General features: G+C 35.6%; 1 protein-coding gene across 1 annotated transcript in view; it reads left to right on the top strand.

Moving 5' to 3' along the window:
* The window catches only part of LOC150081645 (uncharacterized), a 981095-nt gene that overhangs the window by 595051 nt on the left and 359982 nt on the right, over positions 1 to 26062 (top strand). The window contains exons 32-34 of the mRNA XM_090380575.1: positions 3505 to 3663; positions 14003 to 14173; positions 23681 to 23845. Of these exons, the coding sequence (XP_090236701.1) occupies positions 3505 to 3663; positions 14003 to 14173; positions 23681 to 23845 (495 nt within the window). The remainder of the gene's footprint in view (positions 1 to 3504; positions 3664 to 14002; positions 14174 to 23680; positions 23846 to 26062) is intronic.

Below are 26062 nucleotides of genomic sequence, written 5' to 3'. Positions count from 1 at the left end.
ACTCGCACATGAGGGGAGGGGGCACAAATTCAAATTGAGGAAGAGCACTTGCAGAAGTTTTGCTTTTGCCAACGGTTGATTGATTTTTGGAACAAACTTCCATGTGTTGTTGTGGAAGTTAAGAGTTTAAATAAATTTAAGGAAAAACTAGACAAGCAATTGGAGAGAATGAATAAGTAAAATGGGTGTCTGAGGTTTTTTTTTTTTTTTTTTTTTTTTGGCCGCTGCTGTATAAGCTTGCTTTTTGCCATCTTTTGCCACTGCTAACACTATTTCAAGATAGATGATGAATTTAAGCACAATTTCTGAATTGGCTATGAAATCATCCAATTCAGGAATTACATCAGGATAACTATGGTGCAGTAACAAAGGAATTGGATGCAAAATATAATTTTGATATTGTATACTTAGATTTCAACAATGCTTTTAATATCGTTTCATATGACAGACCATTGTGGCATTAGGGACAAGTTTCTGCTATGGATAAATAGAAAGTTGATTAGACACAGAGAGTGATTATTAATGAGCACTGCTCTTCTTGGACTACGTCATAGCGGAGTTGCCAAAATTTCAGTGCTGGGCCCATTGTTGTTTTCAGTATTTATTATTGATATTAGTGAAAACATATGAGGCTTAATGTCAAAGCTTGCAGGTGAGTAATGACATTAATCAAGGTATGATACTATAACAAAATCTATAAAATTTTGCATATAGGCTTAGAATTGGCAATTGGAGTTTAAAAATTGACAAATGCAAGATACTGCATATAGGTATCAGTAATCCAAGATTAATGGACCAATTCTGTGGTACTACACTCAGGATAATGGAAAATCAAGAGTACCTGGAAAATCAAGTTTGCCTTCGGCCAGTGGGTAGTTGTTTTGTTGGAACAGACTTTCATTTGTTGTGGAAGTGGATGGTATGAATGAATTCATGAATTCAGTCAGATGTGAAGTTCTCTGAGCAGTAGACAGGTTGCCAGAACAACTCACAGGTTTTAGTCTATATACAGTAATTTTGCCAGCAGGAATAAGGAGATGAGTGTGGGTCTGGAGGCTTGTTTTAGGACAGATGCAGATCTGCTGGAACAGGTGCAAAAAAGGCAGCAGTAGGATGCTCTTACCAAGAAAGGTTTCAGTTCTGCAAATTGCAGCATCTGGAGACTTTGCTTGTCAGGTGATCTTGATTGAGTTGTTTAAGACTTTGAATGGATTGAGCAAGCATCTATTCTGATGATCTCTTCCTCTTGCTCAGACTACTCACATGAGGCAGCATAAATTCAGATTGAGGAAAGATAGTATCAGAATAGATGTGTGGAAGTTTGCCTTCAGCCAGTGGGTAGTTGTTTGTTGGAACAGACTTTCATTTGTTGTGGAAGTGGATGGTATGAATGAATTCATGAATTCAAGGGAGAACTAGACAAACTATTGGACGGTATGGACAGAATATAAGAATGTTTTTTTGTTTTTTTTTTTTTTTTTTGGTGATGCTGTAAAAGCTTGCTTTCTTTCATCATTTTCCACTACTAATATTATTTCTTTCTATGTTGCCGGCATTAGTGCCTTGCCGCAGTAGTGGAAAAACTGTAATAGCACCTAGGCAATATAAGTCTGTCTAATACAGACCAATTGTTAAATGATATTTTGATTAATGAAAGTGAGTTGGAATTAGAATTATTGCAGCTAAATTAATCAAAGTCTGCAGTGCTGATGAATCTATCCATTATTTTTCAAATGAAACAGCAAAACAGATAATCAAACCTTTAGCCATAATAATGAGAACCTCCTTGGATTTAGGGGCAAGTCTCTACAAATTGAAGATGTGTAGCTATCTCCCCTAATCACCATTTGTTGGCATGAAGATTATAACCTTCTTTTACCAAAATTGCACATGTACAGAAATCACTGGTAAGACATCATACACTTTCCTGGATGTTGTGTATACTACATGGTATATATCTGACTTTATCACAGAGTTTCCCTCCTTATTATCCATTTATATTAATCCAAAAAAAGGAGAAGCTAAGGTTGAGATATAAGGGATCTTATATGTTATATAAGATTTATAAGGGACCTATGCCAGTCCCTTGGCATAGGTTCCTTACAATTCACAGCATTTAAAGATAACTGCAATTTATCAGACCATCTTTGAAGCATGTCCAAATCATTCTGAAGGCTCAGACTGATTTGTATCATTAACCACCCTCCTACTCCTCATCAATATCTTTCAAGAAAATCAGTAATAAGATATGATATAACTATAATTTAAAACTTTATTTAGGCCCTATTAAGATATAACTATAATTTAAAATGTTTTTTCTCCATGATAATTGCATTAATGATTGCAGAGTAAAAGTGTTATAAATTGTAGCTATTCCTTAATAGAAATAGCCTGCAAAGGTAATGATTGTTTAAAGTCATGATTGTGGAAGAATTAGCCCATTACTTAACCTTGGGAACTCCTATAATCTTGACCTGTTCTAAAGAATTTCCATATAAACTCTCTGCTTTCTTTCCTTTCCTTTAGCCATCCCTCAATCAATTTCAGCATCTTTCCCCATAATCTCAATGTGCTCCAGCTTGTACAGAAACTTCTCATTTCAAATGATTTTCTAAAGTATATAATATCAAAATTGTTTCTTGCATCCAGTTTCTGTGTGACCATGTCATTGTAGTTTACCAGGTAATCAAGCAATTTTGTCCCTTTACAAAGCCATGTTATGATCCATTTAGAATATTATACCTCCCAAGGCAATCATATAAATGACACTGACCATAGATCTACCATTGAGGTCAACTGACTAGTCGGTAATTACATATCTCATCCTTAGCCTCCCCCTTTTTTGGATTTTCAGAATGTTTGCACTTCTTTGAGCTAAGGGACCTCTTAGTCCAATGATAACCTTATCCTTAACAGTCAATAGGGTTTCTGTTTATTTGAAGGTATTAACATTGATCATTTTTCAGTGTAGTGTATCAATATTTGCTGTTGGTATGTGTTTAAGAATATGAAAACTACATTTAAAATTTCACTCATGCCTCTGTAAAGTAGAAAATTATCTGCAAAGCAGAAAACTATAAAATATATGGAATTTTATAAAATATAAAACATTTATGGCATTATATAAAACATTTTTTAAAATACCATAAATAGCATGTGAAACACTAGAATGTCACATGCTATTATGGCAGTTTTAAAATTGCCTCCATAATCATTGCATTCCTGTTTTCAGAATTAAAATGCATCTTATGCATTGCATAAGATGCATAAATCGTTGCACTTTTTATGCATCTTATTGAATAAAAAGTACGATTATATGTGTAAATATGGTAATAAAACATGCATTATACATTATGTCCATTTGATTATTTGGCATATAACTGTTTCAAAGTTTAATTTTAATTCAAATTTTTATATAGTTTCTGAATTTTGGAATGCTTAAACTGTGAAATTATGATATTTATGATGAAATATTATGAACAGTGACTATTGCTCTCTTTTTAGTGCACTGTCCTGCTGGAACATATGCATCAAAAACAGATGGATGTCAGTTTTGTCAGCGTGGTTTCTACCAAGACCTGACACGTCAAGGATTTTGTAAACGGTGCCCTGATGGTACTTTCACAAGGCAGGAAGGAAGCAAGAGTCTAATTGAATGTATTCGTATGTATTTATCATTAATTTTAAATTTAACTTTTATTTTTGTTAAAGTACCTATTCAAATTAGATAGATATATATATATCTTGAAATTTTAAATATTTTCAGCCATAAGTGAAGTTGTAAAAATTGCAGAGCTATATTTCAGTGTACGTATTGGATAATTTTACAAATTTGTGCATTCTTTGAGGAATCAACGTGCCTTGAAATAATTTCTGTTTATTTATATATACATATACATTTTACATGGCTCTGTGGAATATACAGTGATCACTGAATTATGACCACCTCATCGATGATGGATTATGCCACATAGCTTGCAGTATATAAAGCTGAACAGCTTCATACACCAGAGCAGTGTGTGTTAGTTTCCATCTGGTCATGCAACTCATACTGATAAATTAGAAGTTATGAGGTGTAGTAAAGATATCACTGAGTTTCAAAAGTGGGTGATTGTGGGAGTTTGTGCACTGGGTGCTTTTTGAAATTGCAATAAAATATGGGGAATGCAAGAACAGTATACCAAATCATGATATGCCACACACACTCAGACGTGGGGTTCCACAGCAGATGACTCAAGAGTCACCCTCTCTTCGCCGCTGATCATTCAACAGCAAATGCTGAGGTGTCAACAACAACACACTGGTTGGACACTGGAGGATTGGAAATAAGTGTGCTGGTCGGACGAGTCCAGATACCTGATGCAACATGTCAATGGATGCCTTTGTGGAGGCCACACGCAGCACAAGTCCATGGATCTATTGTGCGTGTTGCGCACTATCCAGGCATGTGCCGGTGGTTGTTTTTTGATATGGGGCATGTTTTGTTTCTAAGAACTAAGACATTAGAATTAGCACATTGATGCAAGAAAGCAAGCTTATATAGCATCAGCCAAAAAAAAAAAAAAAACAAAAACACCCTTATTTCACCCATCCCCTCATTCCAAATGTTTGTCAAGTTATGCCTTGAATCTGTTTAAGCTATCAACTTCTACAATGACAGATGGCAGTTTGTTCCAGCAATCAACCACCCACTGGCTAAAGGCAAACTTCCGCACATCTATTCTACAACTGTCTTTCCTCAATTTGAATTTATGCCCTCTCAGGTGATTATTCTGAGCAAGAGGAAGAATCCCATCAGCATTGAGCATGTTCAAACCATTCAAGGCTTTTTACACCTCAATCAGACCACCTCGCAGGTGTCTAGTCTCCAGACACTGTAATTTGCAAAACGTAAGCCTTTCTTTGTAAGAGCAACCCTTTGTTTTGTTCACTAATCTTGTTGCCCTTCTCTGTACTCGTTCCAACAGCTCTACATCCTTCTTAAAATGAGGCCTCCAGACCTGTATACAGTACTCAAGGTGTGGCCTGACCATTGCCTTATACAAGGGGATAATCTCCTCCTTATCCCTGCTAGAAAAATTCCTATATATCATTGACAAGACACCATGAGCTACTCTTGCAGACCATCTGGAAGAGTAGCTCATGGTGTCTTGTCAATATTACAGAGTTGATACGTTACTCTGGGATTACTGCTTACCATATGTAGTACTTTACATTTTCCAGTGTTAAACTTCATTTGCCACCTCTCACCCCATCTGCTCAACTTTTCTAGATCCTGTAAAGCAGCTTACTGTTATTAGTGCCCTTAACAACCATGCCAACTGTCGTATTGTCTACAAACTTGAACATTAAGCTTGATATACCATCATAAATATCATTTATAAATACAGCAGACTCTCGATTAACCGGGATCGGATTAACTGGGAAGCGGATTAACCAGGACACTTCAAGACTCCAATTTAACATATAAAAAAAAACATCCACCAGAAATCAAAAAAATTCAAGTAATAAACAGGATAGGTATAAACAGATATTTTGCAAGTCATAAATAAGCGGCATTATAAGTTGTCGTTGGGAAATTAGTGTACCTATTATCTTACAATCCCCGCTGTCTTCACACCTGCCACTCAAAAAAAAAAGAAAAAAAAAAAAAAAAACCCAACCAAATGTTTAGTTTGTTTTAGTGCATTACATCACAACGCACTAAAACAAACTAAACATTTGGTTCGGTTTTTTTTGGTGCAACAGAACACATTGTTGTGTTCTGTTGCACCACAAAAGGACAAATTTTGTTTTGTTATTTATGTCAGAGATGTCTGAATTTTTTTATATTAAATTTTTTTTTTTTTTTTGGTTTGTAAATCACGAAAATGATGAGTAAATGCAAAAGAGTTGCGTTTTCAGTTAAACAATAACTTGAAATTATTCAAAAGTTTGAAAAGGGTGCATCTGTTAAATCTCTGAGGAATCATTATAATAAGGATGTATCAAAATGGACAAACATTAACAAGTATCGTGCAGAATTCAGATTTGTCAATAATAATATAGTAGCAATATGTTATTAGTCATTCCCGAGTTACATAGGACTCAACGAAGTAAGAAATCCTGGAACGTATCTCTTACTTATGTCGGGGACTTTTGTATTTTTGGATTAACTGGGAAATCGATTATCCGTGATTTGTTTTTACCATCTATCCCGGAAAATCGAGAGTCTGCTGTACAGAAAACAACAATGGACGCAACACTGCACCCTGAGGGACTCCACTAATAACATTAGTCCACGATGAGCAGTGTCGATTGATTACCACTCTCTGTCTTCTCCCATACAACCATCTCTTTATCCGTAGCGGCAATTTGCCTCCAATGCCACACTTCTCCAATTTGTTCAGCAGTCTTCCATGTGCAATGGACAAAAGCCTTTCTAAGATCCAAATATATGACATCAAAGTTATTCCCTGCATCCAGTTCCTTTGTGACCACATCAGATTATCCAATCAAATTGATCACTCAAGACTTAAGACTTTCTCTTAACAAAACCAAGCTGTGTCCAAGCAATAACTGAAGTCTTGTCTAGATGATCCAGCAGTGCTTCTTTAACCAGTGCCTCCATTAATGTTCCTGGAACAGAAGTTAAACTTGTGTTACCCTTTGATCCTCCTTTGTGAATTGGGGTCACATTTGCACATATCCAGTCCATGGGTACCTCCCCTAAGTCCAAATAAGCTGTCATAATTATGGCTAAGGGTTTGCTTACTTCCTTTGCCACCGCCTTTAATATAACTGGATAGATCCCATCCAACCCAGGTGCCTTTTTTATGTTTATCTTCAACAATTTCTTCTCCACTTTCCTCTCAGTTATTACAAAATCATCTAGCTCACTGCCAGATAATTTTGTAATTACTGAGAACCATTTAACTCACCTCTGGCATTCCCCTTGCTGAGTAACTCCTCATGTGTGAATGTACATACAAAATACTCATTTAGTTTGTTAGCCACCTGAGCAGGATCATCAACAGTTGAACCATCAATATCCAGTGGACCAATCTGATTCATCCCCTTCCTTCTAGAGTTTATATAGGTGACGTGTTGTTTTTCTTTGCATCCTTTGCCAAAGATTTCTCATAATCTGCTTTTGCCTGCCTAATCTCCTTTGTAACTTGGTTACAGACCAGCTTATATCTATCATAGGCTTCCATGTCACCCATTAATTTATATGTATCCCATGCATTTTTCTTCTCTGCTGTATGTCTAATTAGTTCATCTGACATCCATTTAGGCCTAAACCTTGAACAATATTTCTTAGTTGGTATCTAAAGCCTAGTAGCTTCAAAGATAAATTCTTTGAATGCTTCCCATTTCGAATTTGCTGTCGGTAACATCATCAAAAAAAATCCCACTTCAGCACACTGAGATCACTGTGATTCCTTTATCTAGTGGTTCCTTTATCTGCAGATTCTTAATGCATGAAGAATCACTACTGATAATCAGATCAAGAGTATTACTCCCTCTAGTTGACTCCCGAACATGCTGATATAAAAAACAATCATCCAATAAATCCACAAAAGCCTTGCTAGTGTGTGAGTGACCAACCCACAAATTCCAGTCAATATCTGGGAAATTAAAATCCCCCATTATAAGACTCTCTGATTTACTGGCCCACTCTATTTCCCTGTACAGTTTCTTGTTATACTCATCAGAGTCATTAGGCCTATAGCACACTCCTACTCTCAATTTTGATCTCCCAATGCTTATGTCACACCAAACTGACTTGATACTGCACTGTCCAGCGATGTCAACTGGCTTCACTTCCTTGGATTTTATGTGTTTCTTAACTAATAGCATAACCCCCTCCTCTCTTCCTATCATGTCTATCCTTTCTGTACACTTTATACTCCCCAAATTCCAGTTCTGCATTCCTTATATCTGTGTGACACCACGTCTCTGATATCCCAACAATATCTGCCTTTGATGTTTTTAGCAATACCTCAAATTCATCAAATTTATTTACCAAACTCCTACCATTGGTGTACACGCAAGTATACATGCACCTGCTCTTCCTCTTAGCCACCCTAACACAACCCATGTGTTCGCTTGTACCCCCATGATTCCCAGGAGTCTCTGAAATATCCTACATCTTGTTTTCCAGGCTGCTGCTCATTCCAATACAAGCAGTGCAAGGATCACTTTCACCTCTGCCAATGGCTACTGTTAATCTATTAGTCCTTGTATCCCCCCAAGCTAGCAGTTTTCCGACCCACCTAACACTGCCTCGATAGCATCAGCAAATATTCTTGCACCTTTTCTATTTTAGTGTATCCCATCCCTGTAGAAGCAGTCTCTCGTGTTAACAAGTACAGACCAGGCTGAAAAAAATTCTACCCCTTGAGCCTTGTGCAGTCTTTCCAGGGCCAAATTGATCGACAAAGCTCTCATTTTATACTCCCTCCTATTGTGTTTGGGCAGAATTGCAGACACTTTCAAATTCAGGGCTTTTTTTCAACCTGTAATTGTTAAGTAATTCTGCCTGTCTCCTACTCTTCATTTGTTAGCTTCAGGTGGTCCAATTCAGGCTTGAAAATGCTTAAATTGAATACATTTTTAAGTTTTTTAAGTTCAGAGTTGAATTGTATGATATGTATAAATGATAAATAAATAGATGCATAGGATATTACTCCATCAAAAAAAAAATAAATGAATGAAAGTGGTTTTTTTATTTTTACATGTTTTTTTTTTTTTTTGTATTTTTACATGTTTTTTTTTTTTTTTTGTATTTTTTCATGATTTTTGTCACTTTTTTTTAAAATTCCAGTTCAATGTTTGATAATAATTGCACTCTAATGTGGAATAGTCAAGTAAAAATAAAAACAAATTAATCTTTGAAAGCATTTCCGTATAAAAGGTTCATTTTTACAAAAAACTTCAAAATTGCACAAAGAAATTGTACATACATTTCAGAAATTCACCACTTGAAGGTCACATGCATTCCAAGTATGTACTACTGCAAGCCCACTTGTATTCCAAGAACTTACCTTCAGAGGTTATGCCGAAATTTCATTTAGAAATCCACCCGAGAAAGGGTGAAAATTCTTGATGCTGATCTGGCAGCTGTTTTGATAATGATGATGGGTGCCTGTATTAGAAAATTTATGCAATCAACCAGCAAATAAGTGAACAGGCAAGTGGTGTATGGATTCGTAGCTTCCCTCTTCATCTCCTTTTGGGATGCATATAGCCCACTAATTCTGCTTCTACCAGCTAAGTTAGATCTGATGTATTATCATTATCCGTTTTAGATTATTTTATTAACATATAGGCATAATATGGCAAGAGCATATCTCTAGCTATCTAGAAAATATGTAAAATATCATCTAATTTAGCTTTGTTACAACAAGGAAGAGAAACAAAATGTTTTCCATCTGTGACTAGCTAATTAATGCCTTGATGGAATAAATGGCCTTTGTATAATGGATATTACCCAAATTTATTATTTGGTTTTAGATACGGAATTAGGAGGACTATCCTGTTCTGACTAATGGTAGTAGTAGTAGTAGTGGCATGTGATGCAAGAAAGCAAATGTATGAGCTTGTGCAGCATCAGCCAAAAAAAAAACAAATCACACCATTCCCTCCAAATGCCTGTCCAGTTCCTCCTTAAATTTATTCAACCTATCAACTTCCACAACGACAGATGGAAGTTTGTTCCAGCAATTAACCACCCGCTGGCTAAAGGCAAATTTCTGCACATCTATTCTACATCTGTCCTTTCTTAATTTGAATTTATGCCCCCTTAGGTTCGTAATCTGAACAAGTGGAAGGATCCCATCAGAATTCAGCGTGCTGAACCCATTCAAGGCCTTATACACCTCAATCAGATCACCTCACAGGTGCCTAGTCTCCAGCCACTGCAATTTGCAGAACTTAAGCCTCTCTTGATAAGAGGATCCCTTCATTCCCCTCACCAATCTTGTTGCCCTTCTCTGTACACGCTCAAGTAAATCTACATCCTTCCTAAAATGAGGCCTCCAGACCTGTACGCAGTACTCAAGGCGTGGCCTGACCATTGCCTTATACAGAGGGATAATCACCTCCTTTTCCCTGCTAGCAAAATTCCTATATATCATTGACGAAACCCAATGACCTGCCCTTGTAGCCTGTCTGCATTGCTCAGAAAACTTCATATCTGCCTGCACAATTACTCCTAGGTCTTTTTCATTTTCTACCACCTTAAGTGTAGTACCATACAGTTGGTACGTTTCTCTGGGGTTCTACCCATATGCAGTACTTTGCATTTGTCAAGGTTAAACTTCAATTGCCACTTCTTAGCCCATCTGCCCAAATCATCTAGATTCTGTTGCAGTAGCACACTGCCATTACTGTCATTAACAACCCTGCCAACCTTTGTATCATCTGCAAACTTTGACACAAAGCCTGATATACCTTCATCAATATCATTGATAAATATACAAAACAACAGTGGACCCAACACCGAACCCTGTGGGACTCCACTAATAACATTAGTCCGAGAAGAGCAGCACCCATTGATTACCACCCTCTGTCTTCTTGCACTTAACCATCCTTTTATCCATTGTAGCAACTTACCCTTAATACCATTCTGCTCCAATTTGTACAATACTCTTCCATGCGCAACAGTGTCAAAAGCTTTCCTGAAATCCAAATATATGATATCAAAATTATTTTTTGCATCCAGTTCCTTTGTAACCACATCATAATATCCTATCAAATTTGTCAGACAAGACTTTCCCTTAACAATCCCATGCTGTGTCTGAATTATTGCTGCAGTCTTGTCTAGATGATCCTGCAATGCATCTTTAACCAGTGACTCCATTATTCTACCCGGAACAGAAGTTAAACTAACTGGTCTGTAATTACTCGTGTCACCCTTCGATCCCCCTTTGTGAATTGGGGATACATCTGCACATCTCCAGTCCGTGGGAACCTCCCCTGAGTCCAAGGATGCTCTCATAATTACGGCTAAGGGTTTGCTTAGTTGCTTTGCTGCCTCCTTTAATATAACTGGATAGATCCCATCCACCCCAGGTGCTTTTCTTACGTTTAACTTCAACAGTTTCTCTTCCACTTTGCTCTCAGTTATTACAAAATCATTAAGTATCCTGCTAGAATTTGATAACCTTCTGCCATTTTCAAACCTTAATAATTCCTCACGTGTGAATGTAGATGCAAAATACTCATTCAGTTTGTTTGCTATCTGAGCAGGATCATCAACAGTCGAACCATCGATGTCAAGTGGACCAATCAGATTCATCCCCTTCCTTTTAGAGTTTATATAAGTAAAGAAATCCTTGCTGTTTTTCTTAGCATCTTTTGCCAAGGATTTCTCGTAATCTGCCTTTGTCTGCCTAATCTCCTTTGTCACCTGATTACAGACTAGCTTATATCTGCCATAGGCTTCTGAGTCGCTTGATAATTTATATGCATCCCATGCATTTTTCTTCTCTGTTGCGAGTCTCATTAGTTCATTTGACAACCATTTAGGCCTAAACCTTGAACAATATTTCTTAATAGGTATGAAACTTTTAGTAGCATCCACGATTAATTCCTTGAATGCTTCCCACTTAGAATTTACTGTTGGTAACATCGTCAGTTGATCACACTGTACAGAATTTAAAAACTGTCAGAGACCACTGTACTCGCCTTTACGGAAGCAAAAACCCTTTCCTTTACCCCTGATGGTAATTAAATCTTTAAGTAAATCCCACGTCAGTACACTGTGATCACTGCCACCTAGTGGTTCTTTTATCTGCAAATTCCTAATACATGAATGATCACTGCTGATAACCAGATCAAGAGTATTACTTTCTCTGGTTGCCTCTCGAACATGCTGCTGCTGCAGAAAACAATCATCCAATAAATCCACAAATGTCTGACTAGTGTGTGAGTGCCCAGCCCACAAGTTCCAGTCAATATCTGGGAAGTTAAAATCCCCCATTATAAGACATTACGATTTACTAGCCCACTCTATTTCTCTGTACAATTGTTCATTGTACTCATTCGAGTCATTAGGCCTATAACACACTCCTACTCTTATTTTTGCTTTTGCAGTGCTTATGTCACACCAAACTGACTCAACAGTGCACTGTTCATCTATATCAACTGGATGCACTTCTTTTGATTTTATGTTTTTCTTAATTAACAGCATAACACCTCCTCCCTTCCTATCCTGTCTATCCTTTCTGTACACATTGTACTCCCCAAATTCCAGTTCGGCATTCCTTATATCAGTGTGACACCATGTCTCTGATATCCCAACAATATCCGCCTTTGATGTCTTGACCAACACTTCAAATTCATCAAATTTATTTACTATACTTCTAGCATTGGTATATATGCAAGTATACATGCACCTATTCTTATTCTTAGTTACTCTAACACATTCCATATATCCACCTGTTTCACGATGACTGCCACCTGTCCCTGAAACCCCCAACACCCCTAGCTCCAGGTCGCTACTTATTCTAATAGAAGTTGTGCAAGAATCACCTTGACCTCTGCCTACGGCTACTGTTAAACTATTAGTCCTTGTATCCCCCCAAGCTATCAGTTTTCCGACCCACCCAACACTGATAGCATCAGCAAATATTCTTGCACCCTTTCTATTTAAGTGTATCCCATCCCTGTAGAAGCAGTCCCTCCTGTTAACAAGTACAGTCCAGGCTGAAAAAATTCTATCCCTTGAGCCTTGCACAATCTTTCCAGGGCCGAATTGATCGAGAAAGCTCTCATCATATACTCCCTCCTATCGTGTCTGCGCAGAATTGCAGACACTTTCAGATTCAACCCTAATTCACGGCTTTTTTTCATCAGTGACCTGTACTTGTTAAGTAATTCTGCCGGTCTCCTACTCTTGATATCATTAGTGCCAACATGTACAACTATATCACCTTTTGTGCCCTTAAAAGATGATATCTGCTCTACAACGTCATCAACCTTTGCCCCTGGCAGACATACCCTGGTCCTGTTCCACCTATCCTTTTTACAAACTATGTTTCCCGTTTCCCTGACAATAGAGTCACCAACAAGTTCCTACTAGTTCCTGAGGGACCAGCGCATTCTGCCTTTACACAAAAACTAATGTTTTTGTGTCAAACCAGATTTAAACTGCTTAGTTAATGCAAAGGTCTTAATGCTCATAGCAGACCACCTACTAGTTCCTGAGGGACCAGCGCATTCTGCCTTTACACAAAAACTAATGTTTTTGTGTCAAACCAGATTTAAACTGCTTAGTTAATGCAAAGGTCTTAATGCTCATAGCAGACCAAAATTTGCCTTTTCAGCATGGTGCCAAGTATTTCACTAATTTCAAACAAATGGCATTGCCAAAAGGTCTGTTTCAGGACTAATGGCAGTATTGCAATCCCAAGAAACTTTGGCTTAAGTTCTACAAATTGCAGTGTCTGGAGACTAGGCACCTGCGAGGAGAATCTGATTGAGGTGTATAAAGCCTTGAATGGTTTGAGTAGGTTTAATGCTGATGGGATTCTTCCTCTTGCTTAGATTACGAACCCGAGGAAGCATACATTCAAATTGAGGAAAGACAGTTGTAGAATAGATGTGCGGAAATTTGCCTTTAGCTAGCGGGTAAAGCAGTTGATTGCTGGAACAAACTGCCATATGCTGTTATGGAAGGTGATAGCTTAAATAAATTTAAGAAAGAACTGGACAAACTTTTGGAGTGAATGGATGGGTGAAATAGGAAGGGGTTTTTTTATGCATTTTATGCCTCTACTAATGCTAACTTATTATCAAGACAGAGTTTTTTTACTGTGATCATTAAGATTATTGCATTACATAAGCAATTTACATCATTCTGGCTGCACAAACATAAGAGAAGACAGGAAGAATCCTCCAAACTCCATGTAACTTCAGTAAGGCCAAATAGCATTAGCTATTTTTGTTATAATTTTGCTTTTGAATACAAAATTTATACTGATGGCATGTATCTAATGCTATGTTATTCTTGCAGCTGTCTGTGGCTATGGTACTTATTCTCCAACTGGTTTAGTTCCTTGTCTACAGTGTCCTAGTAATACATTTAGTGGACTTCCACCTAGAGATGGATTTAAAGAGTGTCAGCGATGTCCAGCAAATACATTTACTTATGCACCAGGTGCAACTGTTCTAGATGATTGTAAAGGTAAGCTTAAGTGTAGATTTAAATAAATCTGTGCATTTAAGATGAATTTTATTCTTTATTGTATCAAAAGTGAAAAGAGTAAAAAGAGTTTTACATTTATAATTAATATTTTATTTTGAATTAATAATCTTTACTTTGCCTGGTATATTTTCCTTTGTAAATAAAATAATATCTTTTTTTAAAAGAATTCGTTATGTAATAATGTCTGTCTGTGTAATTTAAGTTAAGCAGTTATGGTAAAAGATGCATACCTTTCAGAAGAAGAAAAATCTATATGTTCCAGATTTGTTGCACAGGGTTCCCTTTTATTTCTATTAAATCAATAATTAATTATAGTTATAAGATAAAAACCAGATGAATTCCATATGAAGAAAAAAGGTGTTGAGCTTGTTTGTCTGATTGTTTCCCCAGTTATAAATTTTTCTGTTTCTTTTTATGCAGGAAATTGATATTTCTATCAATGAAAATGCCATTGTTCCTTAAAGCATGGCATTGTCAAAATTCAGAACTTGAACCACCTGAAGTACATTGCTAAACATTTGCTTCATTGGACATAATTTCATTATTTCACAGTTAATTGTATGGTGTGAGTAGCAGTTTTCCATTAGTTGCATTATGTAGGATTGTTTGGATTTGTATAATTTAGACAGGGTGTACCAGTTGTAGTGTCTGAAGATATGATGATTAAAAATTAAGATTAGTGTTAAATGGTAAAATAATCCAAGGAAGCAGATTTATATTTATGTTAGCCAAAAAACATGAAAAAATAATTGGCCACATATGAATATAATTTATATCAGTGATCTACAACATGTCAGAAGATAAACTTCATGATATTCAATAATCTGTTAATCTCTTTAAAGTCTTGTTTTATGTTCCTTTGTTCTTGTCAGTTATCAGTAAGGTATACCTTCCTCATTCATTTTATTCATTTTTTTAGGACTTTATCCATATCAATCAGGTTCCCCCTCCCCAAGAGGTGTTTAGTTGCTGAACTTTGCAATCCATATCTTCCAAGCCATTCCTTGTAGGGACAGTTCTTAGCTTTCCCCACCACTCTGACTTATTCTCTTTGAATCTCCTCTAGAAATTCTGCATCTTTTTTTACAAGCAATCTCCAAACCTAAATAAATATTTCAAATATCTAAATATTTCAATCTATCTCACCATTTTCTTATAGAGAGAGAGAAGTAACGATATCCTACTTGCACAGGTTCAGAAATTATTAATAGGACACTGTTTGTTCCTGGCCATCCATTTATATTGCATAAATTGTAATGGATTAAAGAGTGCTGCATGCTGGAGTTGTAAAAAAAAAAAGAAAAAGAGTACTGGAGGAGTACACCAAAAAATGCAGAGGTTATTTTTCCTTTATTTTATTTTATTTTATAGAGGCAATATGTAAAAGTAAAGCAGCTATGGCAAAAAAGTTTATTAATCAGAGGTTGAGATATATATTCCAGGTGTGGGGAACCGCTTGCTCATGGGCAAAATTTCACCCCATTCAAATTTCAAACTTCCCGCTGACAAAATCCTCATAAAATTTCATATGAAAAAATGGCATAAATCTTAAGGGCAAAACAGTCATTTAATATAAGTTGTTTTAAGCACTCTATAAACAGATTTCTGTTAGCTGTAATGTTTGTCTTGTGACATTAATCATGAGTCGGAAAAGTATGAATTGATGATCTAATAGTGACATCATTATTACAGTCAATTAGCATTTTTCTACCCCAAAACCATGCTTTAACTCATTGGCTCTACCTTATTAGGTCTTGTTATTGGTAACGGATAGTTAATGTTTATTTAAGTTTTGTCCTGGTTAGTTGTTGGTTGCATCATTACCCATCATTACAAATTAAGTGCAATAATTTTGAACGTTGGCAACAATGTTTGTGGTTCATTTGCTTAGTTCTATTTAAGTCAATATTGTAAAGTGCATAAAAGTAATCCCTTTCTGCAATGACTAGTAATAATAAAAGAAAAAGAAAGAACTGCAGGCAAAAGTTCTTTGTTTGATGAAAAATGGATGAATAATTATTTTTTCACAGTACACCAATATATTATTTGTACACCAATCAAGAAGCAACTGTCAGAACAACATTTGGAGATACAGACTGGTTTGAAATCAGAAAAGGAAAAGGTGTGCAACAGGGCTGTTTCTTATCCCCATTTCTATTTAATTTGTATTCTGAATCCGTTATGAGAAAATTATATTTGGATGAGTCAGAAATTGGAGTGAAAATTGGTGGCAGAAACATCAATAATTTAAGATATGCAGATGATACAACTCTGCTTGCAGAAAAGAAAGATCTAATACAACTGATTTTAATAGTTAAAGATGAGATCGAAAAAGCGAGACTGCAGCGTAACATCAAGAAAACAAAAATTATGACAACACAACAGCTGGGACAGAAGAAGTTGAAATTAACAATGAAGAGGTCAGATCTGGCCGAGACTTCATGTTTCTTGGATCTCAGATTGACCGGGGTGGAGAATCTGGCCCTGAAATTAAAAGAAGAATTTCACTTGGATGCAGTGCAATGATGAGCATGGAAAAGATTTGGAAAGACAAAAATGTCAACCTTACACAAAGATCAGAATGGTTAATGCTATAGTGTTTCCCATGACAACTTATGGGTGTGAAAGCTGGAAATTAAAAAAGCAGACAGAAGGAAAATTGATGTTTTTGAATTCTGGTGCCAGAGAAAGCTGCTTTGCCTACCATGGACAGTGAAAGTTATGAACAGAGAGGTTTCAGATCACATCAAGCCAGAAACATCACTGGAATCCGATCACCAAGCTACAATTAATGTATTTCGGTCACATAATGCAATCCAGTTCATTGGAAAAATTGATAATGCTAGGAAAGGTCAGTGGAACAAGGAGAAGTCGGTAAAGAACATGCTGGCTTGACACCATCAAGAGTGACACTGACATGAGCATGAAAGAGTTGAAAGAAGCTATTGAAGACCAGACAGCATGGAGGCAGCTCGCCCATAAACCTTCTAAAGGTTGGCTATGACTGAAGAGATGAAAACAACAACAACAATTATTTTTTCATGGAAGTAATTGAAAAGTGTGTGTGTGTGTGTGTGTGTGTGTGTGTGTGTGTGTGTGTGTGTGTGTGTGTGTGTGTGTGTGTGTGTGTGTGTGTGTGTGTGTGTGTGTGTGTGTGTGTCTTGTTTGTAAAGAATCGGTTGCAGTTAATAAAAAGGACAATCTTGAACGCCGCTGTTTGACTAAGCATAAGGAATACGAAAAACTGAAAGAGACTCTGCATTTAGACAAGCTAACATTTTTAAAAGAATCTTTATGCAAACAGCAATCTATTTTCAAAAGACATATTATTCATGAAAATACATCCATAATGCAAGCAAGTTATGAAGTGTGTGAACTAATTGCAAAGAAAATGAAACCACACATCAAAGGCGAGTTTGTTAAAGAGTGTATAGTTGCTGTTGCACAAATTTTAAGGCGCCTCCGTAGCCAGGTGGGAAGGAGCAGCAGTGCGTAGCACACGCTTCTTGATTAGACCGGGGTTCGAGCCCGTCACCACCAAATACGAAGGATGCGGAAAGTCAGGGAATGACCACCGCATATTCCCGGAGCAATATGGCCTTAGTTGCTAATGCTCCTAAAAACCAAAATAACAACAATAACAAGCACAAATTTTAACTCCACATAAAGTCAGATTGTTTGAGAATATTTGTTTATCCCGGAGAACAGTTTCTGACCATATAAAAGACATGGCTAATGATATCCACGTATCCTTAAAACAAGCAGCATCAGAATTTGTGTTTTATTCCATAGCTGTAGATGAGACAACAGATATAGCAAATACAGCACATTTGGCTATATATGTATGTGAGATAATGGCAAACTTTACGATATGAGAAGATTTACTTGCTTTAAAATCAATGCATGGGACTACCATAGGTGTAGATCTCTTTTCTGAAATCAAATCAGCAATAAGTGATTTCCATTTACAAAAAACTGTGTGGTGTAGTTATGGATGGTGCACCGTATATGGTATGATCTCAAAAAGGACTTGTTGCTTTAATTAAGAAAGAATTGGAGAGCCATTAACTAGAATCTAATGTGTTAATAGCATGTCACTGTCTTATTCGCCAACACGGTTAGGCACACATTCTCCAAGAATGACCAATGTAATGAAAGTAGTAACAAAATGTATTAACTTCATAAAAAGTAAGGGATCAAACAACAGAGAATTTAAAACAATGTTAAGGGACCTTTCAACTCCTTCATGCTCATATGGTGATTTATTGTACCATTGCAAGATTCGCTGGCTAAGCAAAGGGCGCATGAGCTGAAAGATGAAGCAAAGGGTGCTTCTATGAGCTGAAAGATGAAGTGAAACTCTTCCTGGATATTAAAGGCTCCCCCATTATGGAATTAGAGGACCAAAAGTGGTTATGTGATTTTGGTCAATATCACCAGAGCCACACCAAACCCAGTGGTGCAAGTGGTGTACCACACATTGACTCATGGGCAGCAGAGACTAAGAGGCAGTAAAGATAAATGTTCTGTAAACACTAAAAGAGATGGCAAAGACTAAGGAGACTAAAAGTTCAATGTATCAAAGAATGTTTTGTTGTATTTTATATGAAGAAATAATGAATTTTAAATTTACAACTTTTTTTTTTTTTTCAGTATTACTCAGATGTCTGATGGAAGGAAACGACTCTCTGGTTATGAATACAAAAAAAGAAAAAAAATGAGAAGTGACCAAATAAAAAAAAAGCAACAATTTTTTTATTTGGATTTTTTTTGGAATTATACAGGAACTTTATAATTTTTTTTCTAGTAGTACTAAAAGGTGGGCAATATTAAAAAACAAAGTTTCAAATTCTTTGCTGAAACCTTTGTCAGACATGTTGGGAAAGTCAAATTGATGCTATAAAACCTCTAGTATGCAATCTACAACAAATTAATGATTCTCTTAATGAAATATATTTGGTTTGTGATAATAAATTTGATTTGAAAACAAAACATCAGTCTCAGTCATTGTCAAATAAAATTAGACCTTTTAAATTCGTGTACCCTATTATTATGATTTGGTTTGATGTTTTGTCTAATGTAAATTTTGTAAGCAGATTATTACAAAATACACAATCATATATATTAACATCACCAATGCATTTAAAAAAAAAATTCAAGGGAACAATTATAAACTTTAGAAGAGATGAGCATTTTAAAGGAGGCGGCAAAGGAACTAAGCAAGCCCTTAATGGCAGTGTGCTACTGCAACAGGATCTAGAAAATTTGGGAAGATGGGCTGAGAAGTGGCAACTGAAGTTTAACCTTGAAAAATGCAAAGTACTGCATATAGGTAGAAGCAACCCCAGAGGAACGTACCAGCTGTATGGTACTACACTTAGAGTGGTAGAAAATGAAAAAGACGTGGGAGTAATTGGGCAGTCAGATATGAAGTTTTCTGAGCAATGCAGACGTGCTGCCAGAGCAGGTCATGGGGTTTTGTCAATGATATACAGGAATTTTGCTAGCAGGGGAAAAGGAGGTGATTGTCCCTCTGTATAAGAGGTCAGGCCATGCCTTGAGTACTGCGTACAAGTCTAGAGGCCTTATTTTAGGAAGGATGTAGATTTGCTTGAGTGTGTACAGAGAAGGGCAACAAGATTGGTGAGGGGAATGAAGGGATCCTCTTACCAAGAGAGGCTTAAGTTCTGCAAATTGCAGTGGCTGGAAACTAGGCACCTGCGAGGTGATCTGATAGAGGTGTATAAGGCCTTGAATGGGTTGAGCATGCTGAATTCTGATGGGATTCTTCCACTTGTTCAGATTACGAACCTAAGGGGTCATAAATTCAAATTGAGGAAAGACAGCTGTTGAACAGATGTGTGGAAATTTGCCTTTAGCCAGTGGGTGGTTAATCGCTGGAACAAACTTCCATCTGTCGTTGTGGAAGTTGATAGGTTGAATAAATTTAAGGAGGAACTGGAGAAACATTTAGAGAGAATGGTTGTGTGAATTTTTTTTTTTTTTTTTGGCTGATGCTACATAAGCTCATACGCTTACTTTCTTGCATCACATGCCACTATTACTATTATTATTTTGTATGTGTACTTGAAAAAGCAGCAAAAATTGCTAACTCATTAGACACTGCCACTGATTTTCCAAAAGAAAACTTAAGAATGGGAAGGAAACATAAAAAAATTATTTGATTATGAATCTGGAGATGAATTTGTGCCAACACTAAAAGATAATTTTAAAATAAACTTATTTTTTTGCCATTTTAGATACTACAAGAAACGCAATACATGAACGTTTTGAATAGTTCAAGGTTTATAATAATAATTTTAATTTTTTACACTGTTTTAGCAAGCTAAGTAAAATGCCAAAAGATGAAATTTTAAAACATTGCTGCCAATGAGGAATGTCCAAAAGATATTGTTGCTGTTGATATTACAAATGAAATACAAATTTTTCAAAATTTTATGTCCATGAATCTTCACAAGAAATTTTAAGTTATATATTCACCAATAAGAAATTTGCACTAGGGCGGCTATATAGCCTGGCGTGGCCTTGGATAACACTAGCTACTTAAATGATCTAAATTTGAAATTACAAGGGCCAAATCAGCTTATTACCTCTCTTCTTGTCAATATCAGGTGCTTTGAATCAATGCTACAACTCTTCATAACTCAAATGAAAAAAAAAACACTGCATGGTACATTTTCCAACACTGAAAGAACTGAAACCAGAATCGATAGTAGAGTATGCTGCAGAGTGTTCAAATCTTTTGAATCAATTTCAAAAGAGGTTTCAAGATTTACAAAATCATGAACTCAAACTAAGAATGCACAAAACTCCTTTTGATGTGATGGCAGATGAAGTTCCTGATTCCTTGCAACTAGAGTTAATTCATTTACAGTCAGATAATACTTTGAAATTGAAATTTAATAGTGTATCTATTTTAGAATTTTATAAATTCTGTGTAGATACTGAAAAATATTCACTTTTGAGGAATCATGCATCGAAAATTGCATCACTGTTTTCTACCACTTGTGAACAATTGTGCCCAACCAATGTGAACAATTTTTCTCAACATTAAATTTAGCCAAGAACCGCTTGCATGCTAGACTTATGGATGATAATCTTGGAAACCAACTAAGAATTGCTGCATCATCAGTGCCATCCAACATTTCTGAGCTTTCCAAACCAAAGCAAAGCAGGCCCAACCTTCTCATTAAGGTGCAAAGTAAGAAGTTTCATTAAAATTAAAACATTATAACTGTGGTGTCTCAGTATTTAAAGCATTATGACTGTGTTGTTAATTAATGCATTATGATATTTTAATTAATATTGCTTGGTGTGATCGTGGGCATACCTATGAATTTGTAAAATTTAAGATTCATTATTTTTCTCAGCAAAGATGTGCACCCATAGGTTCTTATGCACTTGCAATTCGCCCCTGGTGCTAAAAAAGTTCCCCACCCCTGATATATGCTGTTTGCTCAAAAAAAAGAGAGAGAGAGAGTAACAACATAAATCACTGCATTTCCATCTTTACAATTTCCTTCTTTAACCCCTTTATCCCTAGTCTACAAGTTAGACAAGCAAATATATATATATTTTTTCATTTTTCATTTTTATGTAAATTTTCTTGTCTTCTAGATTTAAGCCTAGTTTGCAATATCTTTTTTACATTTTTAAAATATTTGTAATATTATATTTTATTTATAGAACCCACTGTTAGGTAGCTATGTTAATGCAAAATGCAAATCAGACATCAATTATGCCCAGTGTAGTAGTATTAGTATTAATAATTGCAAATGATTCATGGAAACAAGCTAATACATTAGCCAAAATAAAAAATAAATAAAAATACCCACCTCACCCATCCATTCCCTCTAATAATTTTTCTAATGCTTCTTTTAATTTATTCAAAATATCCACTTACAACACCAGATGAAAATTTAATCCAGCAATCAATTACTCTCTTGTTGAAAACAAATTTTCAGAAATCTATCATGCATGCTTCCCTTTCAATTTAAGCTTATGCCACTTCTTGGGTGTGGGTTGTCTGAGAAAGAGTAAGAATACCATCATCATTAAGTTTACTCAATTCATTTAAAAGTTTTTACACTACAATCAGGTCTCCCCCAAGTGCCTAGCTTTCAAGTGTTGCAGTTTCCTGAACTGAAGTCTTTTATGGTAGGAACAACTTTTTGTATTTTTGAAATTTTTCAAAAACTTACCTGTTTCTCAGATCTGAAAACTCTTGGACTAGCAACTGGATACTCTGCAAATTGCATTATGAAGGCTGATTGATAATTGGATTAGTATGCACTGCTTTCCATAACAATGAATTGTCAGTCAAGCTGAGAGACTCATTAATTTATTCAAACTAATGAGTGTACAAAAAATAAATAGATAGAAATTAATATTAATACAAAGAAAATACTTTCCGAGCTGCATAGCAACGGATTTTACGAAAGAGTTGTGGCAATCAAACCAAACATCACATCACAGCATGTAATGTACAGAGGTGACTTGTCTGCTGCACAATTCCCTGGAACATTAAAATGCTGTGCTGTGGAGTGATGAATCATGGTACACAGTTTTTGAATCTGATTACTGTGGTATTTTTTATTTATTTATTTTTTTAATATGCCTGGAAATATTATTTGCCAGATATGTTGCCACAGTCTTGTGTTGTTTCTCATGATTAGGGCTTGGACCATTGGTCATCATTCCTAGAACAATGAATACCATTCAGTAGAGTGACATGTTGGACAATTCTGCCCTTCCTATACTATAGAAGCCATATGGGAAGTGTTTCTCTTTAGCATGACAGTTCATTTCCTGATAGATGCTGTGTGTGTTATGAAATGAATAGTCATGCTGAAAGAGAAAAGTTCCAGCACTGTGCATTACCACGTTTGAAGACATAGGTGTGCAGAAACTTCATCAAACTTCTTGGAGCCCTGTTCAGTTTGATTGAACACCTTTGGGATGAACTGGAACTGCAGCTTTGGGTCAGGCTAAGATGACTGATTGCAGTCATTTTAGCGTGACCTGAATTGAACTGTATTGAAGGAGGAATGGACTAAAATACCACCTTCCTGTTGTCAAAAATTGGTTTGGAGTCTACTGATGAGGATACAGTGTATAATTATTGCCAAAGATGGACCGACGCATGATCAAATATCTTATCAATAAAAGATTCTCTGAAATATTCCATACAATATCTGACCAATATTTGACATTCCATGTAAGTATCTAACTGATATTGTGTGTGTGTGTGTGTGTGTGTGTGTGTGTATCATTTTTTATAAATTTGGTTTGGAAGTGAATGCATGTGCATACAAATAATGTAAACATTTTTATGATTTACATGGTTAATTTAGTCCATCTTCTCTATTTTGGTTGTTAGATGATAAGTTAATAGCATACTTATAAATAATTTGTATATATTTTATTGTTTGTATAAACTGATAGCATTATTCTTATATTTTTCAGCACGCTGCCCTCCTGGTACTTATTCAGAAACTGGATTGGAGCCATGTGCTGCTTGTCCCACAAACTTCTTTCAACCCTTAGAAGGTGAAACATTTTGTTCAGAGTGTGCTCTTAATCGACGAACACTACGTCCTGGTGCACTGAGTTCTGAAGCTTGCGCACCTGGTAGGTTTATTAATATTTAATTTTGTTCCTCTCAAGATATTATAATATGGTCTTGTTTATTAAATGACCAAGCATCAGTTTCAGACTGTTTTTAAGATATCATATGGTATCATATAATTATGTAGTTTGTTGTTGGCATCTCCATTTTAGATGCTTATAATGCAGCTGTATAGGAATCTTTTTCTTTCTTTTTTTTTTTTTGTTGATAATGCTAGGAGTACTCAAATTTTTTGAGTTTTCATGGTAGCATGAAAAAGAACATTCTTAACTTGGGATTGTTTATTAATAGAAAAGAAAAGATATCAAAAAACTGTTTCATGAGGGTTCATTTATTGGAGATAGTGTCAGTGAAAAATGTAGAGTTCGTGGTTTTTTTTTTTTTTTTTTTTTTTTTGCATCTCATTAAATGACTGGGTTCATGTCTCAAAGGTGTCACTCATATCATGTCTCAAAAAATGAAAATTAGTCATCATCCAATGCTGACTAATTTTCATTTCGTAATTTTCATAATTGCGCTTATCATCCAATTGTTGTGCAGTTTCATTATGTAAAATGCGTATTCACAAATGTACATTGATACATAGTGGTCATCTTTTACACATAGTGAGGAACATGCCAAAAAATATCCTTATTCAGATGTTTATAAACTTGAGCAGAGGTAGGTCAATGAATTTGTTCTTAAGTGGTGATCATATTGCAGTTTGAGAACTTCAGTTTTGCCTTTTCTAGGTGCTTTGCTTTCATCCACATTGAACAGAGCTAAATAGCCAAATTTCTTTTCCAAGTCTGAAAAAATCCTTAAACTTTTCATGGAATTCAGCATGTAAATCATTAATACTCTTTCCCTCTTAGTATTCTTTTCTAATGCAGAATGCAAGTCTGTGATCAAGCATCGGCAGCTTTAAAAAAGTTTTTCAAGTCATTTTCCTCCAAACACATTTTAAAAACCTGTGTATTATAATGCCACAACTTTGGACATAAACATCTATGCGGTATGGCACTAAGGATTTCATTTTCAATAGCCAGACATTGAATTCATGGTGCATCAGCCTACAGAAGGGGGGAAAGTATTTCATAGTACAAATCATAGCATTCACAACAAGAAATACTTGTATTAATGAACTTGCAGGTGCTGGTATGCAAAAAACTTTATTGTATCAAAATATTGCCATTAATAAAATAAATAGGCTAAGGTAAAATACTTTTTAATACAATAAATGTAATGAAATCCTTTGCAAAACAATAAAAGCAATAAAAATCTGGCAGGTACTTTTCAGCTCTACCCTTTAACATCTGAGGCCTAAAAATAGACAATTTTGCATGTGCACTTCCCTAAAATTCACATGCATTTTACCGAATCCATTGAAGACTGTCTTTTTTAGGTCTCATTTGATAAAGGGACAATTTGTAATTAGATATAGATATCACATTTTGTATGAAGATTTTAAGTTGGATAGTTTGAATGGTATTAAAGAGGAGAAGAAGCATTTATGCCAGTGTTTGATGGATAAATGACAAATACATTGGACTGATTACAAAGAAGTTCTTTTCTGTAGTTCATTCATTGATTCACAGCCACTGTGATTGTTTTCGACCAAACTTGAAAACTACATTTTTGTAAATGGATTAGTTATTTCTTTGGGAATTTAGCAGACTTCGGTTTCACTGTTAAAAACCAAAAAAATCTCCTGAAGATCAATTGAATGTGATAGTTATTAAGGTGAGTCTACATTGTACCTGTCAGTCCAGCAAAGAGGTAAAACAGAACTTTCATTCAGAAATTAGATTAAATTTGTGGGAAATTAGGATTAAATCTGTTAGAGAGGTGGGGCATTGTACTATAATTGCAAGCATAAATAGTGAAAATGATACCAGAATGATAGAATCACATGATATGTTCAGAAGATCTAAACTGATGGGGGGAGAGGTCTGAAACCAAAATTATAATTTAATGTTATTTCAGCTATAGATGAAGATGAATAAATGAACAAGATTTATAGACACAATTTAGTAGACACTTATTAAACAGGAAGATTTTATTTGTGAAATTAGAGTTCAATTTTTGAGATCTAACAGAGAAAGGACAGGAAGGAACCGAGTGGCTGAAACTTCTTTCAGGATCAGATCCATCCTCGAAAGGTGACTGAGGATATTCATAGGTTGCTCAGTTATAGGTTCAAGTGGTTTTATCTAGTTACACTCATAGGACAAATGTTT

Source organism: Mastigoproctus giganteus, chromosome 8, assembly GCF_048544385.1.
Source record: "Mastigoproctus giganteus isolate SK-2022 chromosome 8, ASM4854438v1, whole genome shotgun sequence".
Lineage (NCBI taxonomy): Eukaryota > Metazoa > Arthropoda > Arachnida > Uropygi > Thelyphonidae > Mastigoproctus > Mastigoproctus giganteus.
The sequence above is the reverse complement of the archived record's forward strand: the minus strand, read 5'-3'. Positions and strand labels throughout refer to the sequence as shown.